We start from the raw sequence: 17,701 nt of genomic DNA on the forward strand, positions 1-17,701 counted from the left end.
GACACTCACTTACACACTCGCCTTATTGTGCTGAACGAGCGGCGCTTTTGTTATCAGAGCGTTGCTCAATCAGGTAGATAGTCGTCATCTCACAAAGATGAATAGCGAGCATTGTGCCCAACCCCTTCTGGGAAGCGATTGATGCCAACACTTGGAAGTTTTGACACCTTCTCGTGAATGTTTGTTTACACAAGAGCCGGCTGGCTTTCGGGATACGCTGGCCGTCCTTTCATCTGACGCAATGGCACACAAGCGCCTCTGTGGTTTTGTTCGCGTTTCAGGATGTCCATCAGGACGCTGGGCTGGAAGACTTGCAATAACAAGGGCAGATATTCCAGGCACTCGAAGCAAAGGAATATTGTAAACAACGGCTGAAAGGCAAACAGGAGTGCCGTGGGCTTTTATAGCCCAATTAAGTGTTATCGCAGTGCATTATACATTGCATCAACCAGACAGGTCTTAATCATCGCAAGCAAATAAAACGCATGGTTAGGGACGGCTGACAGGTTTTATGTGGGATAATTGTGGGGGTTTTGTGCACGATGGTGTTTTTATCTCGCTTATTAGGAGCAGTTTGAATTATCCAGCCATGCATTTTCTATAGCGCTTGTCCTCCTCATTAGGGTGGCGGAGAGCTGGAGCCTATCCCAGATGGCTTTGGACATATACACGATAGACAACGAACTATTAACATTGACATTGACACCGACGGATAATTTATTATCGCTAACGGTATCGGTATCACAATCAGCCCTACACCAGCCTTATTTTTAGGTTTCGGGTTCTTGCGGAGGCTGACAATAGCATTCACCCATGCGGCTCACCTGTTTTTTTTTTTGTTTTGTTTTTTTTAAGCTGAGCCCTGAGCAACTTTTGTTGGCATTTTCAGTCGACACTAAGTGCCAAAAAATGGCCGTCCATGAAGATGGACAAAAAAAAACCAAAAAAAAAAAAACGCAACATTCATCAGATTGCCGTGATTAGACGAGTGGGGCTGCCTAGAACACATTCTTGTAAAGAATTTTTTTTTTAGGTTGACTTCCCCCTTTCAAATGAGCTTCGTTTTGAAAGACACATCTTGTCGAGGTGCGGTCCACTTCCCGTTGGAGCCAGCCGGCCGTCGTCAATACGATCACTCGACTGCAGCATAAGAATTGCATTTGGGTCGTAATGCTGAGTCATGCCCGTGCTGGCTCAGGATGCCAACGCGGGGGTCCGCTGCACTCCCTCTCCCCACGATTGGAGCGTGACCGTGTCTAAATGTGTCATAACAAGCAGTGGGCACACGATTTATGCGAGTGTGCTGCTTGTTGTTCTTTTTACTGTTGACTCTCCCACTAAACGCAGCATCTCACACACACACACACAGACGACTAAAACACACTTGGCTTTTTTGGCACGGGCTACATGCCTGTGGCTTGTGCTAGTCTGAGGTTGGTGTAATGATGACACACTCACACATACACACATGCGCGCACGCACACACATACACACACACACACACAAACACACACACCACACACATAGCTTCCAGGACCCCCACAAACATGACTTGGCCTCGGGCTGCATGGTATATTGTAGTGCTGACAAAGCTCCCCATTACTTTTAATTACTCAGCAGAAATTGTTTAAAATGGCGTGTGTCTCTTGCGTGCCTCTCGATATATCGGCGCACACACCATTACAGTGGTACTTACTCGCAAGTCTCACATAGGACTCAATTCTTCCACCAATAATCCCATTGACTAATCAAGCGATTGAATAAAAATGGATTTTACGTGACTGAACAGCAAAACGTGCATGTGAGTTTTAAGGATTATTATTGTCCACTTGGGGTCGCCACACTGATCCTTTTACTTCTACATTTAGTCACAGACGCCCACGTCACTCACCAGGCAAGGCCCCGCCTTTTAAAGCTATACACACTCAAAAGTCACAGATAATGACAGACAATAATCATGCAGGGGTCTCAAACTCCGGTCCTCGAGGGCCGTTTTCCTGCTTGTTTTTTGTCTCTCCCTGCTGCAACACACCTGATCAAAATGACCGGCTGATCAGTGAGCTCTGCAGACGCCTGATTAATGGCCCTGATCATTTGAATCAGGACCATTATCAGGCCCCTGCTCGACACTGAATTATCTGCGTCTTTTGAGTGTGTACAGCTTTAAAGGGCGGGGCCTTGTCTGGTGAGTGACGTGGGCGTCCGTGACTAAAAGCAGAAGTAAAAGAATTCGCTGTTGTGCGCTCAGGTTTGCAGCTGGCTGTTTATCGCATTCGGGTGACGTCGTCCAGTCATAAATGTTTTACTCCACATTGGCTGTTCCACACTTCTGTACATAGAATTTTATACAGGTACTACAAAAAAAAAAGATCTTAAAAAAGAGAAATACATCAACAATAATCGTTAAGCACAGTTTAAAAGTTCAAGAGAGAGTCAGAAAACATAAAAAAGAAATTATCTAGTTTAGCCCTTGTAAATATCATCCAACCATGAAATAATGACCCATGAGCAAATTGCCAATAATGTGATAGCGGCGGCTATTGATCAGGAGCTGCACATTTCAATACAATCGTAGCAAACTAGCCTCATTTCAATCCACATCAAAGTGTAAGCCTGTACTGTGAAGTTTTCAAAGTGGCCGGCGACACGACACCACTTCTGTGGCCGTAACCAGATGAAGACGCTTTTAATGTCTTTGCCTCTTTTCATCATGTGACAGACATAAAGAAGAAGAATAAAAGCGCGGTCGTTTTCAGGCGATCTTCTAATTGAAAGCGTCCTAATTACAGGCACCAAGGTGTGTTTGGGAGGTTAGCGCACATCCATCGACACGCTGGGCAGACTCGTGCCAGGAAACTGCGCGCGCCAAATGACGTCAAAGCAACAACAAAAAAAAAAGAAAAAAATCACCATTTGTTGGATCTTTACGCACTGCTGCCGCGCGTGACGCTTTCAGGGAGCTTCTAATTATAACCTTGCCGGCGACACCAAAGAGTTGCTCTCACCAAGACGTGGCCGACACGTTGTTATTACCTCTCTGCTCTTACCATTTGATATGTCAGCACCCTGTCTTGTTTTTAATGTCCATCTAATAACATGTCCTCCTCCGCCTCCTCCTCCATAGCAGGATGTGGCACGCTGGCTCGGGGCTGCTCCAATGCCTCATTAAAAGACGCTTTTTTTTTTTTCTCTCTCTCTCTCTCTCTCTCTGTGCATATCTCAGTGATTTGCGGGTAATGAATTGGTGTGGCGCGCACAGCCAAAGTATTCCAACCATCCACTGGCTCCCAACCCGCTGATTTGTGAGAAATGGCGCGACGTGTTAAACAACAACGCCGGTAATTGTTTGCCCCCACCACCACCACCACCGCCGCCGAACAATGTTGGCGCCTCAATGTCAAGAAATAAGTCAGCAACAAGTGAGTTTATTAAGAGGAGTGTTTAATAAAACGTTCACATTCTCAATATAGATCAGGTTTTCTTACAAAACAATATGAAACATATTTACACTGCATGCGGCACCGTGTTGTTCTCCTACTGGTGTTGACGCCATCGCTCAATGAAGTGCCCCCCCACAGAGAATTTACAACCAGGCTGAGGAACCTTTTTTCGGATAGCCAAGTGTCAGTTTAGTCCATGCAGAACTCATGATCAAAACGTTACAGTGTATCCCCCCCCCCCCATATTATTCTGGATTTTTAAAACGCTCATTTTTTGACGAGCTCTTACAAAACAAACTCCGAATGACAGAGGCGAACCTTCTATCATACGACAAAGAATAATGCTCGGGCTTGTTTGCGTTTGCTGCTCCATTTGTGTCAAAGTAGCAGCATAGTTGTTTGAAAGGTAATATTATTGCAACATTGACGCTAATTTCACGACGCCGTTTTGCATGTATGTTAGCATTGATCGAACTCGTGAGATGAATCTATATGGTTTGTTGTTTGAATATACAATGTCGAGTTTGAAGGTAAACTTCAACTGGGAATGACAAATAATCAGCGTGAAGCAAACGCGCTGAGCATTTCATCCGGGAGTCACTTTTCCTCAAAGTGATGTTATACGATAGGCTGCGAGAGTGAAAACAGGCTCTAAGGTACACTTTGAAAAAAATTTTGCTTTAATAAGTTCGAAGGTGTTTTAAGGCAGGGGTGAAATTACACTGTTCAACAATTTTGTTAACCACACTTTTTAATCAACGATGCAAGTAAACTTTTCTGGATGATGTGTTGTGAAAAAGTCAAGACATTTCTTTTCAATCATCGTCAAAAATACATTTCGTGACTCATGAAGCTATCGCAGATTAAAATTTTGCTGTTGACCCGTGTGATTTCTCAAAACAAACATTTCCACCTTTTCCAAGTGGGTCTGCATAGTTATGCGCCGCGGGATCGCTGTTTTCATATATATTATGACCATTTGTGTGTTAACTGTTTGTTGTACTCAAATTCCCTGGTCGGTTCCCCAGCCATCATTCACAATGCAGTAATTTACTGCAATAACCGAGGCTTCAAGTTCCATAAAAACAGAAACAAAAAAAACAGCTCTGCCATTAACTGCCATGGACAATTGATCTGGACACCCCCGCCCCCCCCCCTCTACATCCCCTCTCATCCATTCATAGACAAGTCCATCATCTCTGCGGGTGTATCACTTTTCCCAGGAAGCGCATCTTTGCTTCCTGGCGCTGTCTCGGTGTCAGCAGCGTTGACAGGAAAGAAAGTCTTGGGTGTTGGCATATGCGTGTGTGTGCGTGTGCGTGTGTGTGTGTGTGTGTGTGTGTGTGTGTGTGTGTGTGTGTGTGTGTGTGTGTGTGTGTGTGTGTGTGTCAGTATCTGTGACCTGTGTGTGCGTCAGCGTCTCTGACAGGTGTGTAGGTTCCGGGCCGACGTCCTGCTGACGGCGTGCTGCTGCTGCTGCTGTTCCTGCTGCTGCTGCTGCTGCTGCTCCCGCTCCCGCTCGCTTCTCTCGGGCCTGCACGCCAGGCCGTCGCCGCAGTCGCAGCGCTGGAACAGCTCCAGGCCGTGGGTGCCCTTGCGGCGGTGGCGCGTGCACACCTGGCCCTCGCTCAGCACCGGCTTGCAGATGCGAGACCAGAAGTGGCGGGCACAGCACAGGCCCGCCGAGCAGTCGGCCGAGCGCAGGCACGTGTCCCCTTCCTGACCTTGGATAGAAAACAAAAGAGGTCAGATGATCATGGGGAAAAAAATAGCATAAACCCGCCAGTTATTTAACATTTTCGACAGATGTTAGAAGACAGCGCACTCCAAATTGTCCCCGGGTGTGATTGTGCAGCGCAAATGGTTGATTGTCTCTGTGTGCCTTGCGATTGGCCGGCAACCGGTTCAGGGTGTCCTTCGCCTACTGCCCAAAGACAGTTGGAATAGGCTCCAGCATGCCAGCGACCCTCGTGAGGTTCAGAAGACGGCGCCAAAGCAATACTTTTATGTCCGACAAGGCTTTGGCATGAGCGTAAACAAAAACAGCAAAAGTGAGGGTTTTTTTTTTTGGTTTTTTGTTTTTACAAAAAAATGCAGGTTAAATTACACAGAGCAAGTAATTGGCACCCCCTAATAGGCTTTGTAATAGGACATGCCACATCATGCTAGTAGAGGACTACCTATGGCTCAGTGAAGCTCCTCCACTCACTTCAATATAGTTCTTTTGACACCAAGATACCAAAAGGTGCCGCTCAAAGCAATCATTTTACGGTAGAGGGCATCAACGAATAATGAAGGATCGTGTTCTAAAACAGTTAGTGAATGTCAACTCAATATATATTCTATATAAACAATACCAAGAGCTGCCGCTGAAATTCCGAGGCTTTGGACAATTTTATATTTAAAAAAAGGTTTCGAAATGAATCGATTGTCCCAAATAATTATCGGTTCATTAATGGTTGCTGCAGAGGCGATACTACAGATGGTGCCAAAGCAATACTGTTCTCTTCATTAGCTGGCCTGACCACCGAAACTGCTAAGAGGTGAATTTTACTGCAAATTACAGAGGCTCTAAAATAAAATCCACAAGTTTATGAATAATGAACTGCTAATAGAGGGCTTCACTCTAGTCAAGCCGCAGCAAATGGCAAAAATCTGAAAGTAATTTACACCCCCGCAAAAAAAGGTTGACAATTGCCTCTCGATGGTGTCACAGCACTACTTAAATATTTGGCAGGTTGCTGCACCAAAACAGCAAATTGGCGAGCTTTTCAGCAGATAACGGCAAGGTTTGTAAAAAAACATCTGCAACTAAGTGAATCGATGGGTCGCAAGTAGGTGGGGCAACAACTACAGAGTATTTTTAAAACCACGTTTTAACACACACCCCAAAAATGCCACCAAAGCACTACTTCTACATTAGACACGGTGATGGCCTGAGCAAAACAGCAAATAGGTGAGTTTGTCAGTGAATAGCAGGGGATTAGTGTATGAAAAAAAAAAATAATCTGACCACAGAGGGAATTTTTAAAACTTTTAAAACTAAAGCACAGGTAAGACAAAACCCCAACAGTGGACCAAGAGAGATCCAATTCTTTTATTTTTCTTGTTTTTTGATAGTTACCTTTTACCGTGCGCGCTTCGTGGGCAGTGAGGGGCCTCTTGGTATGATGCTCCATGGTAGAGTTGTGTATATGCCAGCCCGGCCCATCAATGTCATTCGTCTGGCAGACACCTGGAGAGGACAGGAGAGTGTGAATTTACACTTGTCCAATAAAAGGGGGGTGGGGGGGGGTGAATGGCAGAGTTCGCTTTTACCGTTGCTGCAGCGGCTTCCAGCGCAACACATTGAGTCCCGTGCGCAACGCTTCCGGTTCTTGCGGCACGCCAGACACATACTTCGGACGTCGTTGCAGAATTCATCACCGCCGCAATCGTCGTCATCCGCACATACTCCTGTCGCCTGGGTGAGGGGGGGCAACGGGGCAGCCATTAAATAACACGACAAACGGACGACTTGTATGCACGCTAACTTTTACGCAGTGGAACGTTTTTGTTTTGTTTTGTTTTTTTTACGCACGGTAACTTTTATGCATGGAGAGACACACAAGCAAAAAAAAAAAAAAAAGCGGCATACCTGCGAGGCGTCCACGGGCAATTTGTGTCCCACGCTGCCCGGCGGTGAGGTCCGCGGACTGGGGCTGACCGGCTCAAAGTTTTTGATGGCGTTGGAGTTGAGGACAATCGGCCCCGCGTAAACGTATCCAAGTAGCGAGAGCCACACCGGCAGGAAACAACGCGCGACGCATCGCATCAACATGACTGGATGGATCCTTTTTTTGTTGTTGTTGTTGGTGGTGGTGGTGGTGGTGGTGAGAGCAAAAACAAGACGTCCCCCAAAAATCGGCCGAGGAATCCCCTCTAGAAAGTGTTCCAGAAGAGAGTCTCTGTGTAGGCACGTCTCCAGTGTCGCCCCAAGTGCCTGTTTGATGCTTTTATACGCGCGGACCTGTTTGTCTTCCCGCCCCCTCGCAGGGCACAAACAAAGGCGAAGGGTGGAATTTCAAAGACGGTGCACGGAAAACGCTCATCTGTTCAGACTCCGTGTTTGGTTAATGATAACGACCTGTTAAGTCTGTCTGATGAGTGGAACGTCCAGTGCGCAAATACGGTCAGGCTGAAGAGACGAAGAGGGGGAGTTTTGAAAGTCTCCAGCAGCAGTTAGGCAGCAGCAGACATCCAAGTCAACAAGAAACTTGACATGCCAACGGTGGCCAATGGAAATCATCGAAAGGAGTCGCGGAGTTTACGCGATTTGGATTTGTGGGACACTTTGAATGTAACCACATGTAAAAAAATATAGCCGTAAAACTCTTTTGACAGATGTGCTTATAGAGAGACTGTACACGTACCTATCTAGGTTAAGTTCAGCAACAAGTGTAATCGTGTACACCTGATGTGCTAACAAAAAAAAAAAAATACACAGTAAAAAATAATCTGCTAAAAAAAATTGTGTTGTTTTTTTTGGGCCATAAAATATATGATTGCCAAATCAGAATTTCATGGTAAATATTTTAGTGCATATACACAATAAAAAATAATCTGCTAAAAAAATGGTGTTTTATTTTTTTTGGTCATAAAATATATGATTGCCAAATCAGAATTTCATGGTAAATATTTTAGTGCATTATTAATGAGGTAAATGGGGAAGGATTAAAGTTAGGCCATCAGACAACTTCAAACATTTAGATCTTTATGGTGATGGTAAAATAACACGCAAAAAAAAAATAAAAGAGAAAACAGTCCGGACAAGAGTGGAATGTTGACAAGAAGTGGCACACGGCTCCCTCTAGTGGTATGAATAACAATTACTAAATTAAATATAAATCAAATCTGCGACATTTAAACCCTGAAATAAGATAAAGCATACTGGAAATATGCTTGTAACTGATGCAAACAGCCTGTTTGAAATTGTTTTTCGTTTTTTTTTTTTTTGTTTGTTTTTTTTTAGTATATTGCATTTTTTGTGCTTTATATGTGCAGGACATTGTTTTGTTTTGTTTTTTTCGAAGAGCACAATTTAAGTGCAGTTCAGTTGTAGGTAACAAAACAATAGACTTGCATTTCATTTTTAAGAATTCTAGTTTTTTTTATCATTTAAGAACAAACGACATTTGACTTTGAAATGCAGTACATTTCAAACGGTTTTTTTAATCCACTAAATTTTTTTTACTCGAGTATTTTTTGCATTGCATTTCCATTGTATTGAACTTTTAAGTGCTGTCATATTTGCATTAGTCTACAATCATTCATTTTCATACATTTAAGTACACATTTTCATTGTTTAATTTGCACTTTTAAGAGAAATACATTTTAATGTAATCATTATTCCAGTAGTTTTTGTTTTTATAATAAAAAATCTACTTTTTAGTCATAAAACATCTAATTACTGCATCGTTTTCAATCGATAAAGGTTGCGAAACCACTAGTCTGAAATCAACTGATTATGATCACAGAGTAAATATTGCCCTTTTTTTGTAGTGTTGTGTGCATTTTGTAGTCATCTTTGCAACTTTTCCGCATCATTCTACATTTTATTTCATCCTCTGTCGAGAAAAACAAATGTTTGGCGTCTTTGTAGGAGCTAATTCCATCATGTTCTTTGACATTCAAGCGTCTTCTAAGGGTGATTGAAGTCACTCGCGTCGATTAACTCTTCATTTGATCCCCTTATTTGAGAAAGGAGGGGAAGGCAATTATCCCCTCCACCCCCAGTGACACCAAGGGACGGACATGAATGTGTAGGATATGCACGAAGACCATTAAGGGGTGTGAAAAGTTGACCGAATTAATAGACTTCCGTGGCGAGTCCTTCCAGGCTTGACTGGCACTTTGGAGATGAAAGGACAACCCCCTCCAACCCCTTCGGGGACCCGTGTTTGCGTTCTGGCTTGCCGAATCCAAGCCCGAGCTGTGCTTCAAGCCTCCGAAAGAGACAAAAAGTGGGTGTATTGGACGGGAAATTCCTTTGTGAGCCTTGATAATTCATTGCAGCGTTTATCTTAAGCTTTTTCTTCTTCGCGTGTTGATGTGTCAATACGTGTAACATGACGCCATATTGGGACAGTGCGACGTCGTTGAGGTGGCCGATAAACTTGGAAGATGAGTTCTAAATTAGTTCCAAACACTTGACAAAACCTCACGAACACACCTTAGATTAGTTTAATGGCATTGTCGCTTTTGAACTGAAGCTTTTATCTCGACTTTTTTTTTTTACGTGGCGAGCCCCTTTGAAGCGCCATCTTGGCCCTTTGATCTCCAGAACGTGTCAACCTGTTGTAGCCTATACAAAATTACACATTTAAATCGAATAATTGCTTAACTCGAGGAGTATGACTCATAGATTTACCGATAAGTCACTAGTATTGGATCTGGGGAGTGCAGTTTTAAGATAGGAAGAAATAAGATGGGTCGTGGTTGTCTGTGGATCTTGTCATTCATGAGCCGGCTCATTGGAGGCTTTATGTCAGTGGGAAACGGCTGTCACTTTACCTGCGGCGCCCTCATGCGGCCACTCGTCAAGTTGTCGCCACAAAAAAATATTTACTTTCGATATTTTACTGACGTTTCAAGAGTAATATATAATGTCATTCAATTTTTACATTTTTAATCAATTGTTTTTTAAAAAATGTATATTATATTTTGAGATCACTAGCAAGTATATCAACTTAATGCTGCCACTGGCATTCCCATTAAAAAAAACATTAACAATGAAATGTTTCTTTTTTGTAATTTTTGGAAATTTTCAATCGAATTATTATAAATATATCATATATAATGTTATTCAATTTATACATTTTTAATCAATTGTTTTTTAAAAATTTTATATTATATTTTGAGATCACTAGCAAGTATATCAACTTAATGCTGCCACTGGCATTCCCATTAAAAAAAAACATTGACAATGAAATGTTGCTTTTTTTGTAATTTTTGGAAATTTTCAATCGAATTATTATAAATATATTTCGTTAAATAATAATGAATGTATTTATTTTTAATTTGATAAAAACACAAGTATTAGATGCGTCATGTAAATCAAAAGGAAGAAGACAATATTTTGTATATCTAGAACATAAATATAAACAACAAATAATACAGCGGTGTATATATAATTAATTTTTTTTTCATTGCTCAAACATGATCTTTCTCTACTTTTCAACATTAAAATATGTTGACCACAACAGTATAAAAGTTGCTAAACTGATTCAGTCTCAACATTAAGAACGTTTCGCCACTTGCTTACATGACTGCCATTTGGTGCGGGAACGTCGGTTTAATGAATAAAAACACCAACACTGACTTTTTTTTAAGTCTATAATTCCAAAAGTCATATATGTGGCACTTTGCAAAATTAATTTACAGCAATGAAACAAAACAAAAACAACACAAGGCAAATATCCGGCAACATGAAGATGGTCCAAATATGATATGAATCCATTCACTTTTAAATTTTTTAGTTAATTAAAAAAAAACTTTGAATGAAGTATATAACTTAAAATAACTCCTAATAAATAAACCTCTTATCTATGTTGGGATCAAATGGCACAGCTGTTGTATTCCACTTGATCAGTTTAACACGGGACCTTTCAAAGCATTAATAAATGAGTGTGAAAGCTGAACCCGACCTTCATAATCATAATAATAAATACATGTGCCTCTTTCAGTCTGCCATTTGATTTCTTCCCTCAACGTGGTGTCATGTAAGAACTGTATGACACATGACGCAAATACAAAAACAAAAGTGGACAACCGCAAATCATTCCTGCCTTCCGTGATGTGTGTGATTTCGTACTGACGCGAGAAGCATGTCATTGCAGTCGTATGCGATGGATTTTGAATTCCTATCTGAGAAGAAATGATCTTGAGGACGAGGCGCACTTTTCAGTTGTGTGTGTTCATGCAGCATCAAAAAGGCCTTGTGATGATGTTTTGTATGCCGTTGATTTAAGGCACTTACATTTTATGCTCTTGATTGTTGGGACGTGACAGGTGATGCCTTTAAGATTGTTTGAAAGTCATGCAGGTGTGACGGGAGAAAATACACCCCCCCAAAAAAAAATCTTTGCACAAAATAGACGCCGCCATTCATATCAAATAGTAGTAGTAACAGAAACCAAGCACGGGAAAAGGAGAGAAATCACTTCACAAAAAAAATCCCACCAAATCGTACTGTCCTATCACCGTCTCTTTTTTTTTTTTTTTTTGTGGTCATGAATCAAGAACAGCACCAAAGACATTGACAGCGATTTCACAGTTCGAGCTGTACAGGCGTGATGGAGCTCCAAACAATACTTCATGATTTATTTAACGGGAAAATTAAAGGTGTTCTGAGTCCATCATGGACAACACATTACTTCTTGAAAATATTATTTCCCGTGTCAGCTGTGTGATAGTTGACATCTGAAACAGGGCACTTGGAGAGTCTCCTTTCTTTGACTGCACACGCCTATGTGCTTTTGTGTGTGTGTGTGTGTGTGTGTGTGTGTGTGTGTGTGTGTGTTTGTGTGTGCGTGTGTTCACAATATACTTTAAAGGGGACGTATTATGGAAACTGGACTTTTTAATTCCTGTATACCAATACTCCACAACCCCAGTCTTCGCAAATAGGCCTGATCATTAAATTAGAGTGGTTACCTCCATAGAACGTGTTAAATCTTGATTTAAGACTTATTTCTTAACTTTCCCATTCGGTTGAACCACACAAGTCTCTTGCCCTGCATCTGGAATTTTGGCCTGTTTTACTGCCGCTTCCCCCAAACCACCTCCACATACACAGAGGCGTCATTTCATTAAACGGGCACTGATGCTGTTGAAATTGGGTTCGTAGGGGCAAAGTGAACTCTGACAGAGAAGCGTATCATGTCTAAGCCAAAGGGTAAGCAGAACTGCAGTCTTCGCACAGAATAGATTAGCATTAGCTAACAGTGTTAGCTTCTGAAAATCAGAGCATACTTATTGCTATCTTGTCGACTTGGGGGGGCGGTATTTCTCTTTGGATGTGTCCGTTACAGGAGCTGCTATGCTAATTGGCAAAGTGTCGTTCGGTGGCTTGGTTGATGAAGTGCTGCTCCCACAAGTGAAAATCCAATATGGTCTTTGTGGATATTTGCTTTTTATGGTGGAGATATGGCCTTTTCGGCTAATTTGGGTGTGTTTGTGTATTACCTGTGCAGTAAATAGGCAAGTTGTTGCAATAGATTGGTCCATCTTTTGATCGGACTGGTGATCAGTTACTGTGTAATAACTCCAACATAAAAGCGCTCTAAGGCATTGAGTCCATTACTTGGTCCCGTAAGGTTGAAGGCTTGAAGTTGGCCTTCTTATAGCGTGTTCCTGTCATGTACAGCATGAACAATTGTTGCTGCGGTTAGCTAGACTTCTTCATCCTGACAGTGTACATGTAAATAAGCGGGTACTCAAGGCAGAAAAAATGTCTCGAGTATTTTTTTTTTAACCAAGGAATTTGAAATACTCGACAATCCGTTTCAGCCCTCGTCGGAATGTCCGAACTCTGACCCTGGTCGCCCTGCAAACGACGTAACCCAAAACGGAGCAATTTTTAAACAGATGGATATCAAGCGTGCTGTATTTCTTTTTTTTTTTTCCATTAAGACACCTGGGAATTTTTTTAATCGAGGGAAAAAAAAAAAAACTTGCATAATATGTCTCCTTTAAAATGCTCAATACTATGTAATGTGGCAATTGGTGACATTCAGGTTAGTCGAGAGCACTTGTTGTACAACGGGAGAAGCGATGATCAGAACACAACATTTCACATTTCCACACGCTTATTTATCCTAAAAATAAACAATAACAACAACAAAAAAAACCCCAGCAACATTCGCCGGCTCGTCACGTGGGAACGCCGGGCTGCGTCACCGGCCATGTTTTTTGTGCGCGCGCTCGCGCGTGTGTATCCCTGCACTTCCTCCGCCTTAGAGCCGAGTGTAAGACAACACCGAACATGTGCTACAGCTGTCCCACTATAAATGCTTGACCCGGGGCCGCAGTGAAATAAAGGCATATCGGTGACCCAAGTAGGGCTTGCCATCCCTCCGTTAAAATCGACTTCTTCTCCATCATATCTGCTTTTTTTGTTTCTTTTACCGGGTATCCACGGCCGCTGCATGGCCTCCATAACAACAAAAGAAGAGTTTCTTTTGGTTCCACGGGGTGCTGGAAGGAGAGCTTCAGAAATCAACGTCCCAACCGGAGTTGTCGTCGGGCGGCGGGTCCTCGTTGTCCTCTGGGAAGCTGTCGAAGTTACTCGTGTCAACTGCTGATGTGACCTGACGAGGGAGACGAGTGCACGGCGGTGTTAGACTACTCCACAAATGTAGAGCCGAACCTGTAGACTTACATTGGGGATGATAGGAGGTGTCAGTGTCCCCTTCTTCAAGCCCTCCCAGTTAAAGCCCTCAAACCACCTACAAAAAAAAGAACAAACAAAAAAACCCAGTGGTTCTTACACTTTTTACTCCAAGTAGGCGTTATGAACAGCATTCACTTGAGCACTTGTTCAGAAAAATGCATACAGTGGTACCTCTGCTTATGGTATACCTCTACTTACGAACGTCTCTTCATATGAAATTTTCAAGTTACGAAACGCCTCAACAGGAAAATATTGCCTCTTGTTACGAAAGAAATTTCAAAATATGAAAGGTAAAAATTACAAAATGGCTTGACACTCGCAGCTCCGACTTTCCTGAACGCAACATACTTCTTGCTGCTCTGCCATTGGCTCTTCCCTAGCATCTTCCTGGCATCCCATTGGCTAAGAGGGACCGCTACCCTATCTGTTTATGTGTCGATACGTGTGTATGCAGCGTACTCGTCATTCAACAAAAATTAGTTTAACATCCCTATATTATCGGGATTTTCAAACAAAAAAAAACCTGATGTAATGATGTATTACACATAAAAGTTAAAGAAAAATCTCCAAAAATTACCGTTTCAAAATGAAGCCTCCTTAAAGATTAAATAAAATTGAACTTCGATGTTAAAGGCAACTGAATGTACTTGCAGTGATTCGCGTCTCTCACTCGAGGGAATATAAAGATGCGAAAGTTCCGAGGGCCGCAAAATCGCGTCGGTTGGTGGAGCAAACACGGTGAAGCGGCATTTAGCTGTTATGCTGCACGCAAATGGAATCAGTTGTCGACAGCAGTGAAGTATAAATTCCTTTTATGCCTTCATTTTACGTAACAAGCGGATTTTGTTCTCTTTGCTTCGCCATTCAATGTTTATTTTCATTTTATATCTCATGATAGCATGCTCAAGGAAAACGGTTGCGGCAACTCGATTTTTATGTTATGACGTTTTAAACATCATCCTCATCGCTAGGCAAACCCCCTTTTTGTCTATCTTAAAAACTCGCCTTAAAACACATTTTAGTCTTTGTCTTGGGACTCGGCCCAAGACTTGGCTTTTTTTTTTGTGTGTTTTATTGTGTTTACAGTTTTTATGTTAATGTATCTGTCTTTGTGTACAGCGCTTTTGTATGCAGTTGCGGTTGTTTTTCAAGTGATCCATTATAAAAAAAAAAAAAAAAATTGGTATGCTCACTTGTGCTTTTGGATGTCTTTGACACCATTTTTCAAGTTTCCCAGTCGTTCAGAAGGATTATCCCTGCAAAGACAACGCATGAGTTGCCACGCTAACGTCATACACGTCCAAAAGTCCAAAACAAACAAACAAACAAAAAAATGCTGACCTGCATAGCTTTTTGATTAAGTTGGCAGCATTTTTGGTAATTTTCTTTGGGAATTCGATCATGTCGATGCCTCTCAGGATGATGTTGTAAGTCTTCATTGGATCAGGGCCGGAGAACGGAGGGCTAGTAAGACAGCCAGAGGTGTTAAACTAGACAAGATGAGTTTTGGTTTCCTTGGAGATGGCGTTGATCCCAAGAATTTGATACCTGCCAGTCAGAAGCTCAAACATGAGGATTCCGAGTGACCAGTAATCAGCGGAGATGTCGTGGCCCTTGTTCAGGATGATCTCCGGCGCTACGTACTCGGGCGTCCCGCAGAAAGTCCACGTTTTCTTCCCAAAGCCAATCTTCTTGGCAAAACCAAAGTCCACCTAAGCGAGAAGACAGTTTTAAGCTCGTGGAAAGACAATCTGGACTATGAGCATCTTGAAGGAGTTCCTACCAGTTTGGCATAACCCCTGTGGTCCAGGATAAGGTTCTCCGGTTTGAGGTCTCTGTAGATGATGCCTTTGGAATGTAGGTAGGCGAAGGCTTCCACCACGCAGCCTGTGTAAAACCTGGTCGTCGAGTCCTCGAATGAACCTCTGGGAAGAGCAATATGCATCTCAAATCATTTTTCATCTCAAATCAATTTTTAGATGAATCTCAAAACATTTTTCCCCATTCAAATGAATGGAAATGCCATTAATCTGTTCCAGCCTTCCCTTAATAATAAATATAACAAAAAGAATGCTGAATGTTTTGTTTTTTTTTGGTGAGAAAAAAAACATAATAACATAGTTAAGTAGAATGTAAAGAATTAAACCATTCTGCCATCATGATTAATTCATTATGGTGGTTGTTTTGTTTTTTGGAGAGGATAAAGAATATATGTCTTAAGGTGCTGTTATATTGTCTGTTCACGTGCTGCGCCGTTGCTCATAGCGTTATAACTGTTCTATGGCATTTCCCATCAGAAAACAATATCTTAGTTTTATGTTTAGTTTGACAGTAAACTTGAACTGACATGAAAGGCGATCACGTATCAACTGGTATTAAGTAGCAAAACAGCAAACCTGTCTCGGAGAATGGTCCACAGTTCTCCTCCGAGGCAGGCTTCCATCAGCATGTAGAGGTACTTGCTGTCCTTGAACGTTCGATAGAGTCTAAAAACACACAGTAGATGGGCCTCAAAATGGCTGCCAAATACCTTAGTGACACACAAATACAGTCATCTCATTGTGTTGCCAGTCAGTCAAAATATCCGGACCCTCAAACCAGTTTTGTACTTCCGGATTCACGTAAAGAATGTTCTCATCCTGCAGTCAAACAATCGTTACAAGACGAGGTGACTCAACGACATGCAAATACCAAACAACATGCCCTTTTGCGGCCCATAAAAGGTGCAGCGAATGGCTTTTTCCAATGCTAGCCGGCTAATGTGGCTAATTCACAGATCATAAGTTATAACTAAGATCTTATTTAGCTGGTTTGCTGCAAGCGTATCGGAAACAGGAGACAGGAATTGTAACAACGTATAATTAATGTACTATAAATAGACGTTAAATATCATGTTGGAAGGAAGGTAGGCCTATTTTTTACACGACCACTATGTACTGGTAAACCAATATACAAGGTGAAAAATGTTTGGGTTTTTTTTCGCTGGACCCTTGTACAATTTCTTCTCTCAAAAAAGCATTTTATTCATATTATGCCAAGATTATTTCATTACTTTGTTGGAAAATAAATTTGAAAAAGACCTTGAAAAGGATCATCGCGAATTAAATCGCAATTGCAATTTTTAAGTGGGAGTACATTGCAGTTAAGATTATTTCAAAAATCGTTCAACCCGACTCGCCAAATAATGTTATGAGCAAATTAAGACTTTTGTGACACCTTTATTTTGGTGCTGTGCCGTGACGTTTTCCAAACTCAAAACACGATGTGCCTCGGCTTAACCCTTTCATGCACCAATAATGATAACCTGTAACCCGATAACCTGATAAACTGTCCACCGTCGTGACGGCTGGACGACGGCCATATTGCATAGAACACTGAAGGCCGAGACGTTTATACCGAACAATAAAATCCGAGTGGGCCTCCTGCATGATGAGTTTCTCCGAGCGAATGTGCTCCTGCTGCCTGGTGTCGACGATGTGCCGCTTCTTGAGGATCTTCATGGCGAAGGTTTTGTTCTCGTCGCTCTTGAGCTGAACCTGAAGAGAGTCGACGGAAGAAAGAAAACGGAGAGCGTTTAAGCATGCGCGGCCAGCCGAGATGGCGTCATTCATATTCCCAACCCGAGAGTCACACCTTCCCCTCCTTACCAGCTCCACGCGGCCAAAGCCGCCAACACCCAGAGTGTCGATGATGTTGAAATCGGCCAGATTGAGATTGAAGAAAAAAGCATTCTCGGCTTCGTACCTGCGAATGGTGTGAAGGAGGAGGACGGAGAGGTGGCGAGAGGGGAGAAAAGACAAGACAAGGAACGGGATTAGACATGAGTCGG

General features: G+C 42.3%; 2 protein-coding genes across 2 annotated transcripts in view; both read right to left on the reverse strand.

The window, feature by feature from the left end:
* Positions 1 to 3,203: 3,203 nt before the first annotated feature.
* LOC109528765 (dickkopf-related protein 1-like) lies at positions 3,204 to 7,879 on the reverse strand. The gene is made up of 4 exons (XM_019891717.1): positions 7,078 to 7,879; positions 6,759 to 6,903; positions 6,565 to 6,675; positions 3,204 to 5,164 (listed from the first exon to the last, which is right to left on the reverse strand). Exons 1-4 carry the CDS (start codon positions 7,258 to 7,260, stop codon positions 4,854 to 4,856), a joined length of 750 nt encoding a protein of 249 aa, XP_019747276.1. The 5' UTR covers positions 7,261 to 7,879; the 3' UTR covers positions 3,204 to 4,853.
* A 3,727-nt stretch (positions 7,880 to 11,606) lies between these two features.
* Positions 11,607 to 17,701, reverse strand: part of LOC109528789 (cGMP-dependent protein kinase 1-like) — an 81,711-nt gene continuing 75,616 nt past the window's right edge. Inside the window, 9 exon segments of the mRNA XM_019891754.1 lie at positions 11,607 to 13,789; positions 13,861 to 13,927; positions 15,066 to 15,128; positions 15,214 to 15,336; positions 15,421 to 15,584; positions 15,656 to 15,797; positions 16,269 to 16,358; positions 17,269 to 17,408; positions 17,520 to 17,616. Coding sequence (XP_019747313.1) covers positions 13,691 to 13,789; positions 13,861 to 13,927; positions 15,066 to 15,128; positions 15,214 to 15,336; positions 15,421 to 15,584; positions 15,656 to 15,797; positions 16,269 to 16,358; positions 17,269 to 17,408; positions 17,520 to 17,616 — 985 coding nt within the window. The 3' untranslated portion in view covers positions 11,607 to 13,690.

Source organism: Hippocampus comes, unplaced genomic scaffold (genome assembly GCF_001891065.2).
Source record: "Hippocampus comes isolate QL1 unplaced genomic scaffold, H_comes_QL1_v1.1 scaffold121, whole genome shotgun sequence".
Classification (NCBI taxonomy): domain Eukaryota; kingdom Metazoa; phylum Chordata; class Actinopteri; order Syngnathiformes; family Syngnathidae; genus Hippocampus; species Hippocampus comes.